Raw genomic sequence first — 24379 nt, forward strand, 5'->3', positions numbered from 1 at the left:
CCAATCACAAACAATTGAGACGTATTAAAAAAAATAAAAAAATAAAAAATTATCAACATGCTGCTTTCAAATGCCGTCAGTCACCAGCACGTACACAACAAAGAAATATAAAATAAAATAAAAAATGTAAAAATGTAATATAAATATTATTATTTATAATAATTCATTAGTATCGTTATCGTTATATTAGGCCAACCTACACCCTTACCATAGAATGTACTATTTAATGTATGAAGGAAATAACGTTCAGTAGGTTCGTGACTTAACGGTTATGTACTACGAATATACGGAGTCGACATTTCGGAGAGCACCTGAAGGCAACACGTTTAAATCCAACACAACGGGTTGTTTGTCAAAATGTAGCTTTGTAATTTCACATGTTGCTTGGTTGCCAGTTGTGTAGGCCACTTCGTAAGTACCGCATGCCGGTTCGAGCAGCTTCAGGAGTGGGTGGCAGTGACAGTGACACCGCCCCTGAATGGTTTTGAAAAGAGTTTCCTCTTTTACCTCAACCACATGCTGATGCTACACGACAGCAGCGCTGCACACCCCTCACGCCCCGCTGTGCATTAGAACCCTCTACATCCCTGCCGGGTTCAACAGCTGCTTCACGGGCACCAGAGCAGGAACTCGTGATCTATCTGGTAAGTTGTTTTTTTTTAATTTCCTTTCCTTTTTGTCCAGTTATTGATCAGTTGTCCAAATGTTGATCATCACCTGAAATACATCAGGCATTATTACATAAATCGAGCAATGGTGAAATACGTGCTGATATCTTTTACTCACCAGGCTACCAATGGCACTTTAAAATTACTCCATAGTCCAACTCCTAATTATGTTTGAAGTTTCTGTTGATGAAGGATAGAATATGGGTGTAGTTGATAGAGACAAATGGTACATTATTAAAATAATTATGGTGTATGATCAGATGTGAAGATACTGAGGTCGAGCTTGTTTGTTTGGTGTTTGGGGTGAATGTATGTTGTTTTATTTTATTGTTTTTGTTTTAGTTACTTTATATAGTTGTGGGTTTTTGGTTTGTTGTTGTGGGTATATGTTGAGAGATCTAAATAAAATCTTAACAAAATACTCCATTACAAGTAAAAGTTTTGCATTCATAATAAGAACAACTACAGAAGTACTATCAGCAAAATGTACGTGAATTTTCAAAAGCACTCATTGGCAACAGAATGAAATCGCTGGCTTATAGCATTTCCCTGATACACTGTGGTGCATTTTGAAGTTTTAGCTGGTTGAGATGGATAAAGTTTGAACTATTTGAGTAGTATAACAATACATATCTCTACGATCTGCTCATATGTTCTGGATGGAAAATGTCAAACTTCAAAGTAACCACAGCTGTCGGATGATTGTGGTGGAGTAAAAAGGACAATTCTTTCCTCTGGAAAGTAGTGGAGTGATATAAAGTATCTTAAATTTGAAACGAAGTAAGCATGGCGTAGAACCGTTAGGCGGTCACTCCCGTGTGAGTCATTATGTTTTATGATTTATTATTCTGCATTACAAAAGAATGTACTTGTGTGTGTGTGTGTGTTTTGTGGTACACGATGAGCTGTTCTTTCCATTGTGATCCTTCCTGTCTCATTTCCTTTATGTGCGCATTCCTTCCTGACAGCAGGGTGACGGCAGAACTGTCACAGTAAATGACAGTGAATCACACTCAGTGGCTCACTGTGTCTAACGTAGAATCCCTTTTCCTTTTTTTTGCGGATGCCACACTGCATATCTTGTAAAATTATAAAATGTGTCTTTAACACGAGAGGCGCTGCTATTTCACAGCAGTTTTGTGTTAACATGCAAATGTTGGGGTGAAAAGAACAAGAGAACAGTTATCTGGTATTTGTATCTACGGTGCTCATATATTTGACTATTGATTATCTCTTTATTATACAATATGCTTTTGTGTTGACCATATGTTATGCCCAGTGTACCCGTTTTTAATGAAACCATATACTATACATATGATCATTGTGGTTTAAATTAATTAATGAATTAATTTGAAATAATTAATTATTATACAAGAAGCGTACTCGGAAAAGGATACAGTGTCCAGACACAGGAGGGCAGTATAAGACCTGATACCTTTCTTACTTTCCTGTAATCAGAATCAGAATCAGAATCAGAATTAGAATCAGCTTTATAAGGAATTTGACTCCGGTTAATCTTTGCTCTCAAAGTACAACACTCTGTTAACATATAAAGAATAAAAGCAGAAAGGACAGTAAGAAATATAAAAAAAAATACTGTTATATTAAAAACACTCCTCACTTCATATTTTTCAGTGAATATACCGACTTTGACTTTCTCCATGTCTGTTTATGTCCAAACCCCACTTCCAAGACATGGCTGTCGGAGCTGATACATAACAGATTAATCTGAATTACTGAACAAATAACAGTGTTTTACTGGGGCTATTGGGAATTTGCTTGCGCGTTGTGTGTGCTGTTAATGATTACATAATCAGTGTGATTAATGGAGTTTAAGATAGGGCTCATTGTGATGGATATATTGTTATAGCAGGCAGCTGTGTCACTAAATTGTTTACTAAATGATTCATCCTTCGTTTGTTTCTCACAGATATGAACACTGCCTACTTGGAGAAAAGGGCCGGACCACTTTAAGATTTCACATGGACGACAATACGAATGGTTTGCTGTACAAATCAGGAGTCCTGGTCGATTTGGTCTCAAATATTCCCAAAATCGGCGTGTGAAGGCGTGTCCGGGATCACTGTTACTACTACGGCATGAGGGATGGGCCAAACGCGCTCGGGTCTGTCTCGCAGCACCGCCGCCCCGGGCAGAGCCGAGTGGAGAGCGGGCGACACAGCCCGGCGACTCCGCATCCGCAGATTCAGAAGCGGGGAGAAGCGACGAGGCGACCAGTTGAACCGGAACCCGATGAAAAGTAAGGTGCTGTCGTGTCTGGGACGGAGAAAGCGGGACTCCAGCCAAACAGAAGCAGATTTCGGCTGCGGAAGCGGCGCTCCAGCGAGGCGCCGCGACCACAGAGTAGGGAAGTTGCCGAGGGACGAGGCTGTGTCGGCGGGTGCGGAGCCCCGAGCAGCCCCGCGTCGTTTCGAGACGCCATCCGGCCCAGATGAAGACACCGAAACCGCCCGGCACGTCGTGACCGGAGAGGCAACGGCGGGCTCCTCCGATGCGTCTGGGCCGGACCAGCGGGCCGGTGAAGACAGCGGCGCGGGCGGCGAGGTTCCGAAGACCGCGCGGGAGGACAATGCCTCGGGTCCCCCGGCGAGGGCCATGGAAGATCCGCCACTGGGGGGAAACGGCCGGGGTCGTCTCGTGTCCGAGGCTAAGGTGTCGAGTCTGACCGCAGCCCCGCCGCTCACCTCCGACCCAGACACCGAGCGGACTTTGTCGAGCTTTCCCTCGGACCGGCCCCTGGGCAGCGGACTGCCGGAACCGGACGAGCGCACGGAGACTAGCGCGACCAAAACGGAGCGCGGCGGAGCTCCGTGTCCGCCCGAGGCGACCGCGGACCAGAAGAACGGCTGCGTGGTGGACAGTGAGCCCGAGCGGGGCCCCTGCAGCCCCCCAGCAGGCCGCCGGTTCGCAGGAACCATACCGAAACTCATCATCACCCGCGACCCGAGCCCGGCCCGCTCGCAGTGGACCGCCTCCGCGGAGCTCAGCTCCAGCCTCGACCCTCACGCCGAGGACGAGTCTCCCTGCTCGGACAGCGGCTGCGGAGGGTCTCCGGCCCTGATGCGCTCCCCGAGGAAGCTGTCCAACTGCTCGTCCGTCGGCCTGTCCTCGGCCTCGTCCTTCGACGAGTCGGAGGACGACTTCACCGGCAGCGACCTCGAGTCCAGTCTGTCTCCGGCCCGCTCCCTGTGTAGCCCGGACGACGGGACAGGGGTGAGTGGCCCTTCTTGTGTTCTCTGATATACATATATACCTTGTATTGTTTGAAATCACCTTTGCACTTCAGTTGTTTAACGTCACAAAGACGATCTTGCATGTGTTTCGTTCACAGTGTATTTATTTAAAAAATATTACAACTGTACTCTCACAAAAAAAAGAAATGGTCTCACTGCTTTGGCTGCCAAAAATGGTAAATGAAAATATGCACGTCTGATTGTGTACAATAGCAGAGGGAGGATTCAGGGCCGTTCCTCACCTGGAGAAACCATAGAGTCAGATGCAAAATTACTACGCTGCTTAAAATGATGTAAAGTAAAAATGGATTTGGATGTTGCACACACACACATTTCTCACTTCTTAGTGGCCACATGCAGGTCAACAGTATGTCCTGTACCAGGCACGTTGGGTCATCAGATACCTCAGAGGAGCGTGAAGACGCACACATGCATTTCCATGTTTACTTCAGACAAATGGATGTTGCACAATGAGCCTCACACCCGTCGGTCAGTGGACACAGACCAGTCACGCAGCCGTTGGTCACGCCACCAGGCTGAAGTACAGTCAGCAACTCTGTCAAATAGATATTTTCAGGTACATGATCTTTGAAGTAAATCGGGATGTTTAGAAACACATCTTGTGTCTCGCTTGTTTTTTTGTTTTTTAAAAAATAATTTGCCTTATGAGTGGTTCAAACAAAGTCGTTATAGTTGGACTCCCACGGCTCCGACGAGTGGAACATGATATTGACAAATTGAAAACACACTGGAGGAAACTGGATCTGATCTTCTGCCCCTTCTGTGACACTCAACTCCCATGGCTCATGATCACAAGGCCCTGATGAGCTCAGCCGTAGGACCGTATAACCGATAGCTGAATGCCCGTTTGTCATCCCATTACAGTTGCTACCTCAGCAATTTATAATTTGCCTAAACGAAGGCTATCAGAGTGCCCCAGAGGTTTAAGGGTTTTTTCTCCTTCAGGCATGAGGTGCAGTTCCAAGTTTCCATGTCGGAAGTTGCCTATGAGTCAGAAAGCTTTGATGCCCTGTGACTAGAAATGCTTGGAATGAGGCATGTCTTAAAAACAGGATGTGTCCACTGGAGACGGTCTCCACCTCTATACTCGTCAGTGTGTCAATCCTGAAAGTCCATGTCCGCTGCTAGTGCCATGTCACAGAGTGTACATGTTGAAAGATGTTCAGCAGACTGCTCGCCATTCACACCTAGCAGAAATTGCAAGCATGCATATTGTTTAATGATCTAGCCCCAGCTATTTTTCCACAGCAGACGTTCCACCCGTTTGGTGATTTACGCCTTATTTCCAATTGGAAAGAAAAGGACATGACGCAGAGAAACACATGTAACTCTCTCTCTGACAGCTGCACTGAACTCTGCGCTCTTTATGATCACTGTGGAGTGAAGAGAGGCCACTAAGTGTCAACTGATTTACTGCTGTCTCTTCTTCAAAATGAGTCAGATCACACATCACATAAGAGAATGACACAATCCTAACATCTACCACAACAAGCAAAATCAGAAACCACAGAATGTAAGGAAAAATTACACATGCATTATACTAAGATATTTATATACTATTACAAAAGAGAAAAGCAGCGAAGCCTTTATTTGTTAAAGGTGGAATGAGAGAATATTATGGGGTTTTGCTTAAAAAAATCGAAACAACTGGTCAATCATCAAAATAGCCGCTGAATATTATCCTTTCGATTAATCAACCCATCAACGAGCACTACACAGCTTTCAACACTTCTCCCATATTAATTAGGTCCCTTTATTCGTTTCCAAAGATATTGTCCTTTCCACATTTGAGTAATATCATATTTCCCCTTTTCACTGTTGTAATGTTGGAGGATTCATGGATTTTCGATTGCAGCTGATGAAAATGAATTATCCAGCTATGAGAACAAACGTCTGTCGTGTTCAAAGACACATTTCTCCACATGGCAAACTGAGGCGATTGGCTGGGCAGTCTCAGTAATGTTAATCTGAATCAGCAGGTCAGTGGACAATGTAATTTCCTGTCTATTAGTGTGAGGGCCAGGAAATGAGCAACCTGAGGAGTTGCACTTGAGCTGTTGTAACGTACAGGATGACGCTCGACTGTGGTTTCTGATAAGAGCTGGTTTTTAATGGGCACGTTTTGTCCGCTCATGGTTGTGTAAGAGCTCTGTTAGTTTTACGGTAATTAATATTAGGTGTACGTGTGTGTCGATTTCATTGGCTTTAAAAAACCCGGGCCATGCTCTCAGCTCCCAGCCAAACCAGTTACATTTTGTACACTCGGTGATGTGAGCAGATACTTGCTCACACATGCATGCACTGACACACAAATACACACAAGCAGCGATTCCATTTAGCATTCAGAGTTGAGTGTGTGTCATGGAAAATTGGGCTGAAAGGAGGGCCGGTTGCTAGGTGACGTCTTTACCATATATGGTACTTTTTTTCCCCTCTCCCTCCTTGTCTTGTTCTCTCAATATCACACACAGTATCTATTCTGTCCCTGGCATTTGAATGTCATTCGATGTAAATTTAGGAGGAATTTGTACAGAATTTCTGCAAATATTATTTCATATCTTATCATCAGATTACTCTCATATGAGAAACTCAGATGCCCCCCCCTCCAGATTCAGCCTTGCACAAAAGCTTAATATTTTCCCCTGAGACGTCATGAGACATGCAGTGGAACAGAAAACAAGAGGAAAATCAGGGTAAGCTGACAGAAGATAGAACACGGGCAGACGAAAACATACTCAAAGTTTGAACACGTAGCCGTTCACATGATGATTGTTATTTGTACACGCGTATTCACATGAGCCACAATTGCAGATGTGTTTTCCATGCCACTCATTGTTCAAATTCCCACACACCACTCCCACAGCGCACACACACAAAATCCATGATTCAATGTTAATAGGCAAAAAAATAAATAATAAAGCCATGAGCACAAATACACTGTGCTGTTTGCTTTCTGAATCCCATTTCTGTTATATATAAGTTCTGTCCCATATTTGAAAGCTACATAATTTCTACAGTCTGACAGTACAAATCAATAACATGCACACAAAACTCACAGTTAACTATTGTTGTCATACAACAAATTCATTCAGAACATTCGTTTTTAAAACACAGTAACAAAGTGCTTCACAATAAGCAAGATTACAAATCAATTGAAAATGATTAAAATGAACAAATAGCTCAGGTAAAACCAGGAAAGGCTTTGCAGTAGAAATACATTTTTAGAAGGGACTTGAAAGATGACACTGACTGAGAATACAGATTTTCACTTAATTGCTTAATTTTTCTGAGGAAGATCCTCCAGGGTGCCATCTTCTGCATGTTCAGTGAACCACCACAGCTGAGCTAAAGTTGAGGTTGAGGGGAAAGGATGAAAGGATGCGGTTTGATATTTGCTACTTTTGAGAAGAAGAGCTCTGACAGACAGTACCTGAAAACACCCTCGGTGGATAGTCACTCCAGATGATAGTTGTCTGACAGGTTCTGCTTTGTGACACACACACGCACGCACAAAGAAACACACACGCACACGCACACACCTGGAGGTTACATAGGACTGAGGAATTTGTCATGCAGGAAAAGGAGAGCCAGCACTGGGAGCACGTGGGAAGGCCTATTGTCCTTACCCCACCCCCATGCTGCCAGTCAGTCACGAATCTGTCAGGGCTTGAGATTGGCTCAGCGTGGGCCTCGTAATAGGCCCTGTGGGGATAGGGGTAATAGAGAGGAGGGGACAACAATGGCTAGACTGAGGAGAAAATGATGACACCTCCTGTACGTCCAGTGCGAGAGAGTGAATGCGTACAGGGAGGAAGTAAAACGAACAAGGTCTACTTTAAGCAAGGGCAGCTTTAGGACTGTGTATGTACATGGATATGCTTGACGACAGCAAAGAGGATGATCAAGTATTGAGAAAGGTTATGGGGGGAGGGACAGGATGTTGAAAGAGGAGAAATCGTGTATGTGGATGACAAAAGAAAAGAGGTTGTAGAGCAGAACAGAGCGTCAGTGTGAGTGCGAATGCTTATACAACAAGGGTTTTTGGACCGACTGACGCCAAATAACGAGAAAAAAGACATCACATTGGCCAGGAGCTAACAGCGGAGTCTGTGAAAGAAGGCAAGTGATGGCTGTGAAGGCTCTGAGGCCAACGGGGAGGCACACCTCCCTTGTGGTGCTGGTCTGGGGAGACCCTGCACTGATGGTGCAGAGTATTTTGTGCTGGCTGTGTTCTCGCTTCGTCTCCGGGGCTGTGTTCGCCGTTGTCGGCGTCTGCCTCCTCCTCCACTATTGCTGTATCTGCCAGGTAAGAAATGGAAAGTGGCAAGAACCTACACCGTCGAATGTGTTCACTGTACTAACAATGTGCGTTGTCCGAAAGCTATGAGGATAGGTCATGTAAGATTATGACAGATTTGGGTATTCAAATGTAATGTGTTTAATATTCCATTGTGTTGTTGCTATTACAATATGTAGTCGTCATCTGGCAGATTTTTCCTCACTACCACCACCACTTACATCAGTGAAGGAAGGCTAGATTGGTGTGTGTGTGTGTGTGTGTGTGTGTGTGTGTGTGTGTGTGTGTGTGTGTGTGTGTGTGTGTGTGTGTGTGTGTGTGTGTGTGTGTGTGTGTGTGTGTGTGTGTGTGTGTGTGTGTGTGTGTGTGTGTGTGTGTGTGTGTGTGTGTGTGTGTGTGTGTGGGAAAGGTCGCATCTCGTGATCTGTGTGACTTCTTCCAGTGAGTGTGATCATTGTTGTTGTCATGTGAACAGAGGGACCCCAGCAGAGAAGTGTGTGCGTGTGTTTCTTCGTGATGAGCACTAGAAACATTCCAAGCATTCCAACCACAACATAAAGGAAAGGTCTGGCGGGGGCCTGGTGGCAGTAAAGAAAACGGGAGAGAATTCTGTTGCGAGGACAAAATGTCGACGTTTGATTGGGTTAAAGTGGGATAAGCAAGCAGTCGAGGGACGTCCACTGCCATTAAAAAAATATGAATAATTTGAGAAAGGAGAGAAATCATTAATCAACGTCAAGCTTAGAAAACAAAGAGTGACAAAATGAAGCTCTGCTGTGTGTTATATAAGAGAGAAAGCAGAGAGGGTGAAGGTCGGACTGTGTGTGGGATGGAGACACGGAAAGAGACAACAGAACCGTTTAAACTGAAGGAGCAAGGACTTTTTCCATAAAACATTAGCAGTATTAGCTCTGTGACGGGTATTATTACACAGATGTGTTTGACCCCACAGAGGCAACTGCACATTAAACTGTCAGCTTGAAGCAGGAGAGAGAGGGAGCCTGGTGGCATGTTAATAAAAGAAGTGACAGAAGAGAGGCTGAGGACAGGTGCTGCTAATAATAGTTGAATAGAAATAAACTGGTGTTAATGGTCTAATGGGTAAGCATGGGTAAAATGTAATTTTATTTCACACGTTCATCATCGTCACTTATCAGAACCTAGAGTGATGTTGTCATTTATCTTACTGTATATAGAATTAAACCAAATTATACTCGGTTTCCTAAAAATTTATGATAGAAAAAGGCAACAAATTCAAACTGGAAAAGTTAATTTGGGATATTTAAACCTGAAAAGTTGCATCCGAGTATCACGATAGTTGTTGATTATTTCTGATTTATTATCTGACTTATTGATTCGGCTCTAGAAAGGACAGCTGAAATGTGTCCTCACAGTCAAGTATAATATCTAATTCTTTTGAACAGGCTGTCCGACTCACTGTGAGCACGTAGACATGTTCTCCTCTTTTCAGAGCACCAGCTGAGTCGTCATGCTGTCTTCAACACTCCTGTGTTATGAACCTTACACAACGTGGGATAAGTTTGGAGGGAGACTTGTTGTTGTCTCGTAATAAACAGGAACATTAGGATAAATTAATTCCAGCTGATACATTTCCGCCTCCCAAGAGTTTACGGTCAATGTTGGATACTTGTCTCGTCCCAAACTCAATCAAAACCAGAGGAGACAGTTGAATTTTGTCTCCAAAATAATTGTCCATTTCAACTCCTGGACACATTGGTGAGTCTTCAAGGCTCTCGGATCAAAACGTGCATCAGGTATGATTAGTCAAACATGTCGAAATGTGCCAGAGGCATATTTGTCATGTTGCAAATTGTGGCTTCCACGTACGTTTGGGCGAAATGCAGAAGCTGCACGTGTGTTTCGTCACTGTTCTTTGCCCGGAGGTGGCGGAGGTAATGTCGGGGTCAATCTGTTGATGCGAACGACTGAAGGTCACGTATTCACTTTCATCACTCCCCTACACTTGTGTCTCTCTGACATCCTGACAATGACCAGCTGCGTCGAAGCACAAACCTGTCATACACAGTTTCCCGTCATAAGACGATCAGAGCCATTGATTGCAGTTAGAAAGTCGGATTCTGATTCTAATAGATTCCAAACCCTCATTATTTCAACACAGGCCGTCTGTAATGAAGACTAATCACATGTATCACGTTGAAAGATTTTGCGTGGGATTTTCTTGAGCATGTTTTCTAGTGGTAATCTTTTTAAAAGTTTTGTCCATAGAAGTACATAACAAGGGTAAAAGTTTTTTTTCTATAACATTGATAATCCAGTCTAAATAAAAAACAATCAAACTAGTCATTTTGAATAGCACATTTTTAGTTTTAATTTTTAAGAGTTTAATACATAGAAATTCTGTTAATCTCAAATGGCTTCAGCAGATTATTTTGTGTCTTTCTGACTCATAGTCAGAAATTGATTGATTGTCTTTCAAGACCTTTTAAACTCATGAGTTACAAAACAACACTCCTTAAACTAAATCCCTGTCTTTGTTTTTGTTCTCCTTCTGGGAACTCTCTGCTGCTTGTATATTCCTGCATTACCCCTGTGTTTTGTTGTGGCATAGTTTCAACGGAGCAGCTGTGGAAAGAATGCAAGTGAGGAGAGCAGAGATAGGCCGACAAGTAAACATGGCAGAGATAGACCGGGCAGTTATTCACAGAAGCTATTCAGTTGTAAAAAGATTAATTTATGATTATTGCTTCTGGTCCCTGCATTGTATTACTCGAGCTAACCTGTTCTGCATCTGTCACACTCTTTTCTTACTTCTTGTTTTGTTTTAGTTTTTCATCCTGTGTTTTCGTGTTTAACATTTATTTGTATATGGTAGGAAAAAAACCTAACTGAAGGAATGATTAGACAAAAGTGCAAATTGAGAAGAACTCCAGAGAAATATCAGTCACATCATTTGTCTTTTGGTTATATCCACTGTAATGTAACACACCGACATCCTAAACTGGCTGTCCATTTGTTGTGATTTCCCACACACACGTACACTACACACACTCACACACACACACACACACACACACACACACAAACAAACCTGACACATATACACTACACACACACAAGTACGTTCTAATCCATCAATGTCGTGTTCCTCTCAGATTGCTTGCGTCAAAGCTGTCGTTGCACACTGTTCTTGTAAGGTGTTTCCCAACACTGATTACTATTACAAACAGACACACACAGACACACACACACACACACGCACACACACACACACACAGCTGTTAGTTTCTCTATCCCCGTGGGGACAAGTCATTGACGTAATGCACTGACTATTCCCTAACTTAACCTCTACTTTGACCCAATCCTGACCCTAACACTGACGCAATTGTGACCTCAACCAAAAAGTAGTCTGGACTTGTGGGGACCTTAATATATATTGACACACTCACTCGCTCACGATTTCAGACAGTAAGGGTCTGTTTTACGACACCACAGGGATGGCTTTGGTAAATGTTTCATGAATGGGCTTTGTCACGTAGGTTGTGCACCTGGACACAACCTTGGGTAAAGGGGAGGAACTGTCCAATGTCTACTGGTGTGTGTGTGGGTATGTGTATTCTGCAGGGTGTGTTTTCCTTTAATGAATAATCACTTTTGGCCTGTATTTGGCTCAGTGCTTTGCTTGACAGAACATAAACCCTTAGGTTGGTCATTCGGGGCTTCGCATTTTTCACAAGAGGATGAAGTTCTTTGTGTTTGTTTGTTTTTCCAGAATAGGTCGTGGCAGAAGTTGAAGACCATGGTCCACTGTTCCCCCTTCGTCGTGTCCTTCAAGAAGCGTTACCCGTGGGTGCAGCTAGCTGGCCATGCAGGTATGAATAAATACAGTGTAACTGCCTCTGCATAATATGCTGCAGGTTTTATTCTTCATTCTTAATTTGTTTAAGAAATAGTTTTTGGGGAAATACACTTATTTGCTGTTTTGCCAGAGGGTTGAGAGAGGAGATTGATACCACTCATGTTATTTTGTTTAATATTAGGTTACAGCCAACAGCCAGGTAGCTTAGCTTAGAAAAAAAAAAAGAAACAGCTTGGCTCTATCCAAAGGAAACAAGAACCTCCCTGCACCACCAGCACCTTTTAAAGCTCACTGATTCAGACATTATATATCTTTTGTTTAATCTGAAAAAGTGTAATGACCTTTCTGAGCAAACCAACCCCTGGCTCCAGCTTCCGTATAAACGAGAGGTATTGACCCTCTCGTCTAACTCCCAGCCAGATGATAAATAAGTGTACTACTCACAAAATGTAAAACTATTCCCTTAATCGTCCTTCTGTCTCCTTCTCCCAGGTAACTTCCAAGCTGGGGAGTACGGACGCTTGTTGAAGCGATTCTGTGAGTGTGAGCAGCAGTGCCTACAGAAGCTGATGAAGGACACTCTGCGCCCCCATGTGCCTGGTTATTACGGTGTTGTACAGAGAGACGAGGAGGACTATAACCTGATGGATGACCTGCTGGCTGACTTTGACTCACCCTCCATCATGGACTGTAAGATGGGCAGCAGGTAAGACTGTAAGAAAATGTAATTATATAACAAACATTTTATGACCACAGAAGACAGTTTATCAGAGCTTATCTAATGTTTTTGGGAGATAAAGTGAGCCTTTAAAAAATTAACCTTTATACACGTATAGGTCTTAACATGGGTTACTCCCACTTTACTGCCTCTCTATAGCGGTTTTCAGACAAGAACTCTGGAAAAATGTCCATAAAATTGTCAGGCGCGTTCACAACAGCAGGAACATTTTGTGGCGTTAGGAGGCAAGACATGGGCTGGAAGGAGAACTTTTGGGAAAATGTGCGGACCAACATTTGTGGACATTTGAGTTCTTTAATGCAGCCCCAGGAAAATGTCCTGACTTTAGTGCATATCTGAAAGCAGCTTTTCATACTCATACAATAAAACTAGCTGTATTTGTAGTAAACAAAGTACTTTACAGGAATGGAAGTGCACTGTAAAATCATACAGAAAAAATTAGGGAGGATGAAATGATTAATAATAAAGATTTTAAAAAGTAAAATATCAACCCTTTTTCTTTTTCAGGACATACTTGGAGGAGGAGCTGCTAAAAGCCAGAGAGCGTCCTCGTTTGCGGAAGGACATGTATGAGAAGATGGTTGCAGTGGAGCCCGGGGCCCCCACAGAGCAGGAGAGGGCCCAGCAGGGTGTCCTCAAACCCAGATACATGCAGTGGAGGGAGACGCTCAGCTCTACAGCCACTATGGGCTTCCGCATCGAAGGCATTAAGGTCAGAGGTCCTCCAGCAGCCTGGCTGCAGCAGTCAGTGTTACCAAATGGAACAAATAGTTTCTACACCAAGTAAACCAACAGTGGGAGTAAATATTTATCAGTATGTTAACAGGATAGACCACACACACTGAAGTGAAAGGGGAAAACACAGTCTATTGAAGTTTTGGGCTGGATGTGCAGCCATAAAGGCGACATTCTGGTCTAAAAAATAAATCCAGCGCTCGCCGTTGGGTCGTACCAATTATTGTAGATCTGCAAATTCTTCAACCATGAATAAAAACGTCTGATCTCATGCTGTATTTCCCATAGAACACCAGCTGACTGCAGCACTGTCGCTGTCATTTTAATACTTGTGGGTCCGAGTTTTTCAAAACCACAACTCTAGAAAATGTACTTGTTTCAGGAAGCTGTAACGAAACAGCTGGATTAAATTGTCCACATGTAGTTCATGAAAACTTATAAAGGGAGTGAAGAACAAGATGGTAGAGTATCTTATGTTTGTTCTTTTGTTTTGTTTTTATCCAACAGAAAGCCGACGGAACTTGTAACACCAATTTTAAGAAGACGAAGCACAGGGAGCAGGTGATGCAGGCCTTGAAGGACTTTGTTGATGGCAATACTCAGATTCTGGTATGTTACAAGTTCAATGCCAGTATTAATATTTATATATTATTACAATAGAGCAAGAATTGTTTTTAAAAGAAAATATAAGTGAGTGATATTTTTTCCCATGAGATGGCTCCCCTTAACCCTAAAATGTTTTTATAGTGTTGATTATGATGGGTAAAATGGGACTAATGTTCTGACACCACACACATCTTTATTTTTCTCTTTTTCTTAGAAAATCTACCTGCAGCAGTTGGTGGACCTCTGCTCAGTCCTTGAGCAGTCACACTTCTTCAGGACACACGAGGTGAGAAACACTGACACACACATTCCGTTTGCACGACTTCTGAACAAACCTGTTGGCTGACCTGGAAGATTTGTGATATTATCCTGCCTTATGCTTCTGCGTGTAATTGCTCACACGCCTAAGATCACCAGTCTCACCGGTTTCTCCATGGCAGGTTGTGGGCAGCTCTCTGCTGTTTGTGCACGACGCCTCTGGGAAGGCCAGAGTGTGGATGATCGACTTCGGGAAGACTGTTCCGCTGACAGAACCTCAGACCCTGGACCACAGAACTCCCTGGGTAGAGGGCAACAGGGAGGACGGCTACCTGTGGGGATTGGACAACCTCATAGACATTTTCAGCAGTATGCTCCCTCAGACACCTTGAGAGGGAGTCTCAGAAGACTGTAATGAGAGAGTGGTCCGTGTCCAGATGGTGAAAGAGATACAAGATCAGGGGAATGAAAATGAAAGACTGACAGAGGAATGATTAGATGAGTCTGATTGTTTTTTTCTCCGAGACCCACACCATGATCAAGGTGTCTTTATCCACTTGTACCTGTTTAAGAAGAGGAGGCAAAGCAAGCACAGGAGTTCTATTGCAGAGTGGCTGATGCCAAAGGCCGATATTGTGCACTATGCTCCATTTGTGGAACTTAGAGACAGATGACCTGCGATCAGTTGGTAGGTAAGGTAGTGATAAGAGAAAGAGGGAGAATTGAATGCAGACTTTGTCTCTGTGACTGTGAGAATACTGTCGTCTGAATTCATGGACCTCTGACAGTCACTATTTCCTGCAATGACACATTTAACATTAATGTCTCCCCCTCACCAGCTCCCTCTGCTGGTTCGAGTTACTCAGAGCACTCTGACAGCAATGAATTTGATCATGGTGTAAATCTTTTCCTCTTTTTTTACCTTTTTTACGCAGCTTTGGAGGAGTTTGGTACAGGGAGTTTTACTATTGTTATGATGTTTAACTATACAGCAACACTAAAACACTGGTCAGACCATGTGTTAAATAACGCGGTGTGTAAATACAATATTATTTAAAAAGAAAAATTGCCTTTTGTATAACCTCCTTACCTTGTTTGTACAATTCTTGTGCCTAGAATTTTCAAAGAAAGAGCTGTTTGATCATTCCAGTGCAGTGGACTCCTGCTGTTTTTCTTCCAAAGAGTTCACCCAAGTATAAACTGATTTAACATCTATTTCCATGGTTTAGCTTCTAATACAAACTCAAAGTATTGAATTTTTGTATGATTATGCAGTGAAAGCTTTTTTTTTTAGCAAGTGCACATTAATCAGCTTGGCATGTTTATGTGGAATTTGTTGCACTAAGGATCCTCACAAAGCCATTGAACAAATCAAGCAGTGCCTCTCTGTGTCTTAAAATGGGAAGCAGCAGTCAAGTACTGGGTTTACAGCCGCACACATTCATCCGTTTAACGTGGATTTAATTTGGTGTTATCTCTCGATTCTCTCCGGACAGTGTTGCTTTAGATTTGCAGGGAGTTTTACAGTAAAGCAGGGAGTGTTGAGGGTGAAATGAAACTGGAATTACCTGATTAAACTGATCAGTCCATTCAGACTTTTCATGAGATTTCACTCGCGTACCGACTGGTACGTTATCGTGAAACTTGGGAAATTTGAGCGTCTAATGGTTCAAAGAATGATCTATGGTTGAATACAAGAATATCAGCTTTAAACACGAGGATGGTCTAAACCTTATTTTGCTAAACTCAACAGGTTTGAATTTTGTACACAAGACAAAGAGTTTACAGCATGTTATACTTACTGCAGTTCTTATGATCATATGATTCCCTGACTGGAATGCAGCAGGTCGTAGAACATAACAGCCTTCAGTCTTCCAGATGTCCTTCCGCTGTCAGGCAGCACTGTTTAAGTGTGTGTGCGTGTGCGCATGTGTGCACATGTCTGCGGTTGACTTGGCACACAAATTGTCTACATGAGTGCAACAAACGTTTGACTTCATGAAATTGGAATTTAAATTCAGGAAACAAGTTTTTCCATCTCTGTATAATATACATACAGGGAGAGAGGAGGAGCAATGTTTACAAAGTATTATTTTTCTTTACCCAAAAATCCTATATATTTGTAAAATGGCAACCCGTTGACTTTTCAGACTGGGTGCTGCTTTATTAGTAAGAAAACTGGACTCATAGCCACATTTTGTATCATTGAAGGCAGCGCATTTTAAAGTTGTAAAACACAGGCTGGTGAAAATTGTTAATAAATCCCTGCTTTGTCCAGAAGGTCGTGGATTGCAATAAACTGGAAATGATTTTCAGAGTTTGTTCTTGTTTTCTCTGTCACCCCAACACACAACTCAGACCACAGTTCTTTGAAATACATGTAGAAGTAGGCAGTGGATTGAAATGCCAAAATATGAAATGAAGAATTCAAACCATTTGTGTGAATATATTCCATTTACTCTGAGGAAAATTCATGATATTGTAAACCTGCAACACAGAAAAGAAACTCTCCATGAAAACAACACAATTGGAAATGTCTTTGCCCTTTCAGTCTGGTTTATACTTTTGCTTTAGATTGACGCAGAATCTACGCCGTTGTGACCATTTATACTTGCTATTACGACACATTTTGCCACATCAAAATTGTTTCACATACCGTATCTTCAATTTTTCAAATTCCCTTTTGAAGCCTTTTTCAAAGCACAGTTGGATAAATTCAAGTATATGGTAGTCAAGCTAAAATGAGAATGTTCATACATCCATATCTGTAGGATCACGCACTGCACCATAGGAATCCACTGTGATGAAATAAAATTATTACTTGGATTGTTCCCTGTCTGTTCTCAATTGCATCTTGCATCCATGGTTTAAGCTGCAGGTCCTTGTGGGCAGCAGCAGCATCACTCATATTATTGCTCCTGTGTCCTTGTGTGGAGCAGCACTGCCTGTCCAGCCAGCCCGGCCTCCACACCTCCTTGAGGAACCACATACTGGACCCCGTCATTAGCTCTCTGAGGGCCCATCGTCCTCAGTTGCTTGTTGCTCTGAGCTAAGCTGTCCAAGCTCCACAGCTGGTAGCGTAGACTTTTACCCTGCTTAGCCAGGACGTAAACCTCTCTGAGCCCTGTGCTGCTGATGGGACAAGGGAAACTGGTGTCGCCAGGCAGGTAAAGCCAGGGAAGACTGGGAACAGGCCTACGGTGCTCTTCACTCACACTCCCCTGATCCAACCCGAGGAGGACACCTGGAACGAAAAGATGCGGTAACTCTGCGATGTACAGAGCTCGAGGCGTGTCATAATGCAAGATTACCATTTAAACCAGTCTTATTTTCAGGAGATTCTGTTTAATAAAGGTGGTTTGAATAAGTCAGACTTAAGTTACCATGAAGACTTAGCCCTCCAGATTAGCTGGATCTATTACAGATTCCAGTACAGTAAAAATTTGTTACATACAGTAACACAGGGTTTCACAATAAGCTTTGCTTTTCTGAACCACATTTACAAAACAACCCAGTATTACCTGAGGCAACAGCCCAGTGCGCCCTGTGGCCGCTACGCTGACATGGCTCATGGTTGAAGTCCTCGTCATATCTGACCACACAGTACTGTCAAAGAATTCTACATTGAAATATTTTCTCATGTGAACTGTAGCACAGCCCGATTGATACTGGGCTTTTGAGTTCATTGCACATATTAATAAGTTTTGCTTGGCTCCAGGATACGGGACGAGAACAGGCTGTCTCCCCCACAGGTGTGTGATGACGGTTGCAGCATTGTTACCACTCAAACCTCCAGACAGCAGTTTTGCCTTACAGCCACAAACCTCTTCTGCCAGCAAGGCCATGTTGTTAGCTGAGAAAAATAAACACAGTGTGAGATCTGTGCGGTTATACAAATTACACAACTATAAATTACATCCTGCATCTGGCCCCTGGAGCTAAATGTCATATTTGCACTTCTTGTGACACCTACTGATGCCATGTTATTTATTCAGTCTTTGACAAGGATACAGAGCTCAGAAAACATCCGCTGTGCTCCATCCAAGAGTGACACATGCAACTCTTTGCTCTGACTCCTCATTTTGTTTAAAGAGACTGGACCAAAACAGTTTACAAATGTTTTTTTACCTGAAAACATTTCACCCTGTGCTGTGTATCCCCGGCTCAGCGCTGTCTGCACCACGGCTTCCATGTCGACACTCAGCTGTGGCTGTCGGAGGTGAGCAGCCATCCACAGAGCCACCAGACCACACCTGAAAAGTAAATGACAAAGTCACACCCTGGCAAATATGTCATGTTTAATGACTTAAACACAAACCATCCAGGTCAAACCGTTAACACAATGGCCGATTTTACATACAGCACGTGTGGTATTTGTGTTATACAAGTGCTTTCTCAGGAAACTGTCACTTGAAAAGTATTAGATTGACAAGTTCACTGACTTACTGTGGACCATCTTGGATTAGAGAAGGCACGTATGTGTTCACCAGGATCCACTGCAGGTCCTTCCTAAAACTGAAGCACAAAACCCCACAACAACAGTCAACATGAATATATATGAGAACCACTGTGTTGTCAGCCTTTTACAAAGTTCACCGCCTGTTTGGTACAAAAGTACAATCTATCACAGCTTAGTTTCAACAGCCCTAAAATAAATATTTTCTTTGTGTAGCTCATGTTTACTTTTTGTTGACAGTACGTTTCAATGTATCTATCGGCCTTATGTAAGTAGTGGGTAAGTGGGGTGGACAAAATATCGGGAAAACTTTTCAGTTTAAAGATCATGAGCCAGTTTACTGTCAGTAAACTGCACTTTTGCAGGTTTAGGTTTAGGATTTAAGTAACACCGAAAGAAAAAAAAATCCAGATTCCTGGAGTCCCTTTCAAATTGCCAACATTTTGACTAAATTAGTTTCAAATGTACTGAGGCGATGAGAACAAGCAAGCAAACAGCTGGATATGGAAAATATTGCAATGGGCTCACTTCGAATCAGATGCATGTGCAGAAATGACAGAACTCAGAAAGACGCGGTGAACTCGGTGAGAAGGAGAAAAGAAAGTGGGGGGGAAAGGGGGACGACACTGTAGAAGCCACCGCACTGTTAATAGCTATTGAATAAGTGACGTGACACTCGGGAGAATCAATATGTGGCACCAATGTGCAAAACTAAATTCATCTTAATACAAAGTTGAGTGGGCTGCACGGTGGTGCAGTGGTTAGCTCCGTCACCTCACAGCAAGAAGGTTCTGAGTTCGAGTCCCGGCTAAAAACTAACCAGTGCCTTTCTGTGCGGAGTTTGCATGATCTCCCCGTGTATGCGTGGGTTCTCTCTGGGTTCTCTGGCTTCCTCCCACAGTCCAAAGACATCCAGAATGGGGTTAGGTAAATTGACCCTAGGTGTGAGAGTGAATCAGTTTTTGTCTCTGTATGTGGCCCTGCGACAGGCTGGCGACCTGTGCACCCCGCCTCTCGCCCAATGTGAGCTGGGATTGGCTCCAGCCCCCCCACCACCCTTTAGTGGATTAAGCTGTAGACGATGGATGGACAGAGTTGTGTTGGAAAACATTTTACATCCAACTTTAATTGGTTAATTATCACTAATATGAGTTATTTTTGATGGTTATGGAAAGTCTCGTTGTTGGTGATTATCCAGACTACACTGGGCGTGGTCCAAATAAACCAATGTTCAGGTTAAATGTTGGAGAAACAAAGAGACAGTGGCTCCCACCTGTCCTCCCTCTGACTGAGCAGTGCGCAGGCCTCCGTGTTGTCCCCCTCCACAGGACTCCTGCTGCCGGCCAGAGTCTGGTACAGCTTCTTCCTGTCTGCTGAGGCAGGAGGAAGATGAGGAGGAGGTGGACCCTGGGCCGGAGGAGGAGGTGGACGAGGCAGGGAGCACTTCACCGACATGTTCATACAGCTCCCCCCTGGCTTGAGACGAGTATGAGGGGAGGCATGGTGAGTATTCGGTGCAATTTTGCAAAAGAAATCCAATACACTGTAACATATCAACAACCAACACAACCTCTGCGCAGTTAGCTAGTGGCTCACAACCGAGGCGGAAAACGACCTTTTAAGTTCTCTTGACGAGGTGCTGAATGTCGTTTGGATAGAAACAGAGATTACAAACTCCTCTGCTGTAACCTGCGATCGATCACAGCGATTAATTTGCTATATTCAGCAGCGACCCCCACTCTCTTACCTACTCTGTGGCTCTGGTTTCTATGGTTCTGTCCATATTTGTCAGAAGGGACTGCCGCTACTTTCTCGTCTCCATTTGCGGATCGAAACACCAACAGTAAACGCTCACACCGCCCCCTGGTGCATCTTGGGTGCAGTGCATGAATAAACAAAATTAATCAACATAATCATATTAATCCCTGAATATAAGATTGATATAACAAGAGTAAGAGTAGAAAAAAACCACTTGAAGTTTTTCTCTTTCATTATAGTCTCAGATTGAATCCATCCCTTGTTTAAAAATGCGACACAGACCAGCAGATATGGTTTTAATTAACCAAATCAAAATGTCATCCACCACTACTGTGTTTCCTCATGGCCGTTGTGTGTCTTTGTGTGGCCTTTGTAGTCTTTTTGTAGTTGTTTTGTGTCTCTTTATGGTCATGTTGCGTCTCTGGGTCATGGACCTCATGAAGTTATCATTTCATGACTCTATGTTGTTGATAATATAACCAGGAAAGTCGCTTCATATGTGTCCAAGTAACTACTGAAGCGTTGCACCACATTGTGCTGTCAAACTGTCTCTCTCTCTGTGTATTTGTAACGTCCGACTTCCTTTCTTCAATGTGGCCTCATCTATGGTTAGTCCACAGCAGCTATAAAATGGAGCAACTGTGGTTAAAAAAAAACGTCCGATGTCAAATTTGATTGGTCGCAGAAAAGACCGGAAACTACGTCTGCGTCGCTCTAACGCGAGAACGGGATTTGTGAAGGCCGGGACTTTCATTCAACGATTCGGGGTGAGTTGAACATTTGTACTTTCAACATCGAGAGCTTAGACGCCGATTTTTGGATATATGTCGCACATACGTTCGTTCGATGTGGGTGTTTGTATGTATCACGTGGGGAACCAGGAGTAAACGATAGATGAATGTATTGACTGAATAACGTTAGCTGTAGTAGCTAGCTTTTAGGCTAACGGTTATCCACCCCCCACGTTATTAGCGTTTTTTTGCTAACTGCTAACGTTAGCTCGTTAGCTACTCAGCGGTTAAACAGTAATCGACACTTGTGTTCGTTTAAAAGGAAAAGTCCACGGGTTGTTTTTGTTTCGTTTATCCATCCGCCCGTCAGAAGTTTGGAAGATGGCCACAACGGACGTCCGGCTTAACCACACGATCTACATCAACAACTTGAATGAGAAGATCAAGAAGGATGGTGAGTGTGTGACCCTCACCGTCCAGGCTCTCTAGTCCAGTTCACTGTCAAACTATATCAACTCAAGTTTGTCTTGTTTGTTTGTTCTCCCGCAGAGCTCAAAAAGTCTCTGTACGCCATCTTCTCGCAATTCGGCCAGATTTTGGACATCTTGGTCGCGCGAAACCTTAAGATGAAGGGTCAGGCCTTTGTGATCTTCAAGGAGGTGAACAGCGCTTCCAATGCTCTGAGATCCATGCAGGGATTCCCTTTCTATGACAAACCCATGGTAGGTTGACCACACAGTGAACACCAGATCACAGAAGACAACTTGAATATCACAATATAGAAACATCTATTACATGTAACTTCCTCACGAAAAGGCTGTTAATCATATCACTTTTGAACATGTCTTTAGTACTGTGCGCAGGCTGAAAAAAAAACCTGTTTTTAATTCCATTCAAATTCCATTCAAGTAAACCCTGAAACTATTTTCTACACCACCCCCCTGTCTCTCCCTACAGCGTATCCAGTACGCCAAGCAGGACTCTGACATCATAGCTAAAATGAAGGGGACCTATGTGGAGCGTGACCGCAAAAAAGAGAAAAAGATCAAGGTTCCAGATGCAGCAGGAGCTAAGAAAGGTGTACCGGGAGCTGCACCCATGGTCGCTGGGGTACCTGCTGCCATGCCTGTATGTACAATTAATATTTACCATATTTTACATTTAGCTTATCATGCACAATCTTATTAACTATTCACTAGTGACCCCGACTATGAATAGGGACAGAGTAGTAAAATATTTAAAATAGATTAGCTTTTTTTCCCTACAGGAAAGACGATTCTTGTCTCATTTATTTGATCTGAAGAAAAATCATGAAACCAGAGTGAGAATTACTTAAGGACCAATATGAGTGAATAATGAATTTAAAACAATATGAGCTTTAATTAAGAGACAAAATGTAGTTACTTACTTACTGTGTCACCGTGCTGAAAGAGAAGATGGACATTCGAATTAAAGCCAACTCCTCCATTTTCTTGCAACAAAGTAAACTGGACATGCTTGTCACTCTTGTACTTCACTCTTTAGGGAATGCCTCCCATGAGCCAGGCTCCACGCATGATGCACATACCAGGCCAGCCGCCCTACATGCCCCCTCCTGGCATGATGCCTCCTCCGGGGATGGCACCTGGTCAGATGCCCCCTGGTGCCATGCCTCCTGGTCAGATGATGCCCGGACAAATGCCTGGACAAATGCCTCCCCAGGTAGTGTGTCCTTCCTTCACATTTAGCATGTTATCATTTCTTCAAATAAATAATGTTACCATTTGGTTGGTTGTATTCTGACCTCTGCTGGCCTTTATCCTCACAGGCCGAAAATCCACCCAATCACATCCTCTTCCTCACCAACCTGCCAGAAGAGACGAACGAACTCATGCTCTCGATGCTCTTCAACCAGTCAGTACCAACCCATTATCTGCGTTACATTCATAGTATTTTAAATGTATTAGTTCAAGGCTTAACCTGACTGTGTTGTGGTGTGTTTAGGTTCCCTGGGTTCAAGGAGGTGCGTCTGGTCCCTGGTCGCCACGACATCGCCTTTGTGGAGTTTGAGAATGAAGTGCAGGCCGGAGCTGCGCGTGATGCACTGCAAGGCTTTAAGATCACACAAGCGAACGCCATGAAGATCTCATTCGCAAAGAAATAACCTTTCTTAGAACTGGTTGTTTTCTCTCACACAGACAGACACACAGGTCTTTTTTAACGAATGAACCTACAGTGACCCAACATGAAAACTATTTTAGAAATGTACAGTGCAGCCTGAATTATTTTTCTTCTTCCAGGATTACATGTAAGTATACTTTATCACTATCAAGTTGCTGTGTTTCATTGTGCTACAAAAGTCTTGACCTAAAATCGGGGGAATTCACCGAAGTTGAGTTCTGCATCCCTTGATAGGATTTTTTTACAAATGAATTTCATTTGGCTTTATACTCAAATCGACCAGCAACTTGATGTGTTGTACTCTATTTTTAACTGTTTGTCATTAAGCATTGCACCCAGAGTCTGTTCTACCAGACACTGTACCTGGAGCTTTTTCTTTTTTATAATTAAACGTTTTCTTTGAGAATGTCCTCTCTTGTCTTGCATGAGCTTATGTTGCAGTGTGATTTTTACCCCTGAAATTGAGGTATGTTCTATAGAAGCAGATGGATAAAGGGATGGAAGGGTTAAGTTGTTTTTGAGCAGCCCAGCTGATAAATAATTCTTATTGTTCATTTGAATTTGTGCCCACTACCCCTGCTTCAACACCCCTGCGTTGGCAGGTTACTGCAGAATATTTAAATCATTTTGCTATGGAAGCCTGCAGGCCTGTTGGCATTTGTTCCAACCAAAAACTACAACCAGGAGATATTCTTTTCAACAAAGCTTCTACCACAGAGTATTGGATATCGGGGGGGGGGAATTACTTGTGGTCTAGCATTTGCTTGGATTTATAAAGCGTCCAACTCACAGCCCTGTGTAGAATAAAGCTGATGGTGCAGCAGTGGAGCTCAAAAGGGAAAATGTTAGGGGAGAGAG

The 24379-nt window shown here is 43.2% G+C and overlaps 3 protein-coding genes across 5 annotated transcripts; 2 read left to right on the forward strand and 1 right to left on the reverse strand.

The window, feature by feature from the left end:
• The first annotated feature begins 398 nt into the window (after window positions 1–398).
• itpkcb (inositol-trisphosphate 3-kinase Cb) lies at window positions 399–16731 on the forward strand. Its single transcript, XM_035622642.2, has 8 exons — window positions 399–644; window positions 2599–3902; window positions 11992–12091; window positions 12571–12784; window positions 13325–13529; window positions 14060–14161; window positions 14373–14444; window positions 14599–16731. Exons 2-8 carry the CDS (start codon window positions 2775–2777, stop codon window positions 14806–14808), a joined length of 2031 nt encoding a protein of 676 aa, XP_035478535.1. The 5' UTR covers window positions 399–644; window positions 2599–2774; the 3' UTR covers window positions 14809–16731.
• A 120-nt stretch (window positions 16732–16851) lies between these two features.
• Window positions 16852–20749, reverse strand: c11h19orf54 (chromosome 11 C19orf54 homolog). Of its 2 annotated transcripts, none has more exons than XM_035622644.2 (7): window positions 20620–20749; window positions 20146–20348; window positions 18863–18931; window positions 18545–18669; window positions 18140–18269; window positions 17938–18008; window positions 16852–17660 (listed from the first exon to the last, which is right to left on the reverse strand). In XM_035622644.2, exons 2-7 carry the CDS (start codon window positions 20331–20333, stop codon window positions 17326–17328), a joined length of 918 nt encoding a protein of 305 aa, XP_035478537.1. In that variant the 5' UTR covers window positions 20334–20348; window positions 20620–20749; the 3' UTR covers window positions 16852–17325. The 2 variants fall into 2 exon arrangements, with proteins under 2 accessions (XP_035478537.1, XP_035478538.1); XM_035622645.2 differs by having other exon boundaries at window positions 20624–20723.
• Window positions 20750–21299: 550 nt separating this feature from the next.
• Window positions 21300–23931, forward strand: snrpa (small nuclear ribonucleoprotein polypeptide A). Of its 2 annotated transcripts, none has more exons than XM_035622647.2 (7): window positions 21300–21397; window positions 21684–21815; window positions 21911–22083; window positions 22319–22489; window positions 22886–23062; window positions 23169–23254; window positions 23345–23931. In XM_035622647.2, the coding sequence occupies exons 2-7, from the start codon at window positions 21743–21745 to the stop codon at window positions 23502–23504; spliced, it is 840 nt and encodes a 279-aa protein (XP_035478540.1). In that variant the 5' UTR covers window positions 21300–21397; window positions 21684–21742; the 3' UTR covers window positions 23505–23931. The 2 variants fall into 2 exon arrangements, with proteins under 2 accessions (XP_035478540.1, XP_035478541.1); XM_035622648.2 differs by having other exon boundaries at window positions 21333–21397; window positions 21732–21815.
• The last annotated feature ends 448 nt before the right edge of the window (window positions 23932–24379 follow it).

The sequence above is a fragment of the Scophthalmus maximus genome, chromosome 11 (genome assembly GCF_022379125.1).
Source record: "Scophthalmus maximus strain ysfricsl-2021 chromosome 11, ASM2237912v1, whole genome shotgun sequence".
NCBI classification, from domain to species: domain Eukaryota; kingdom Metazoa; phylum Chordata; class Actinopteri; order Pleuronectiformes; family Scophthalmidae; genus Scophthalmus; species Scophthalmus maximus.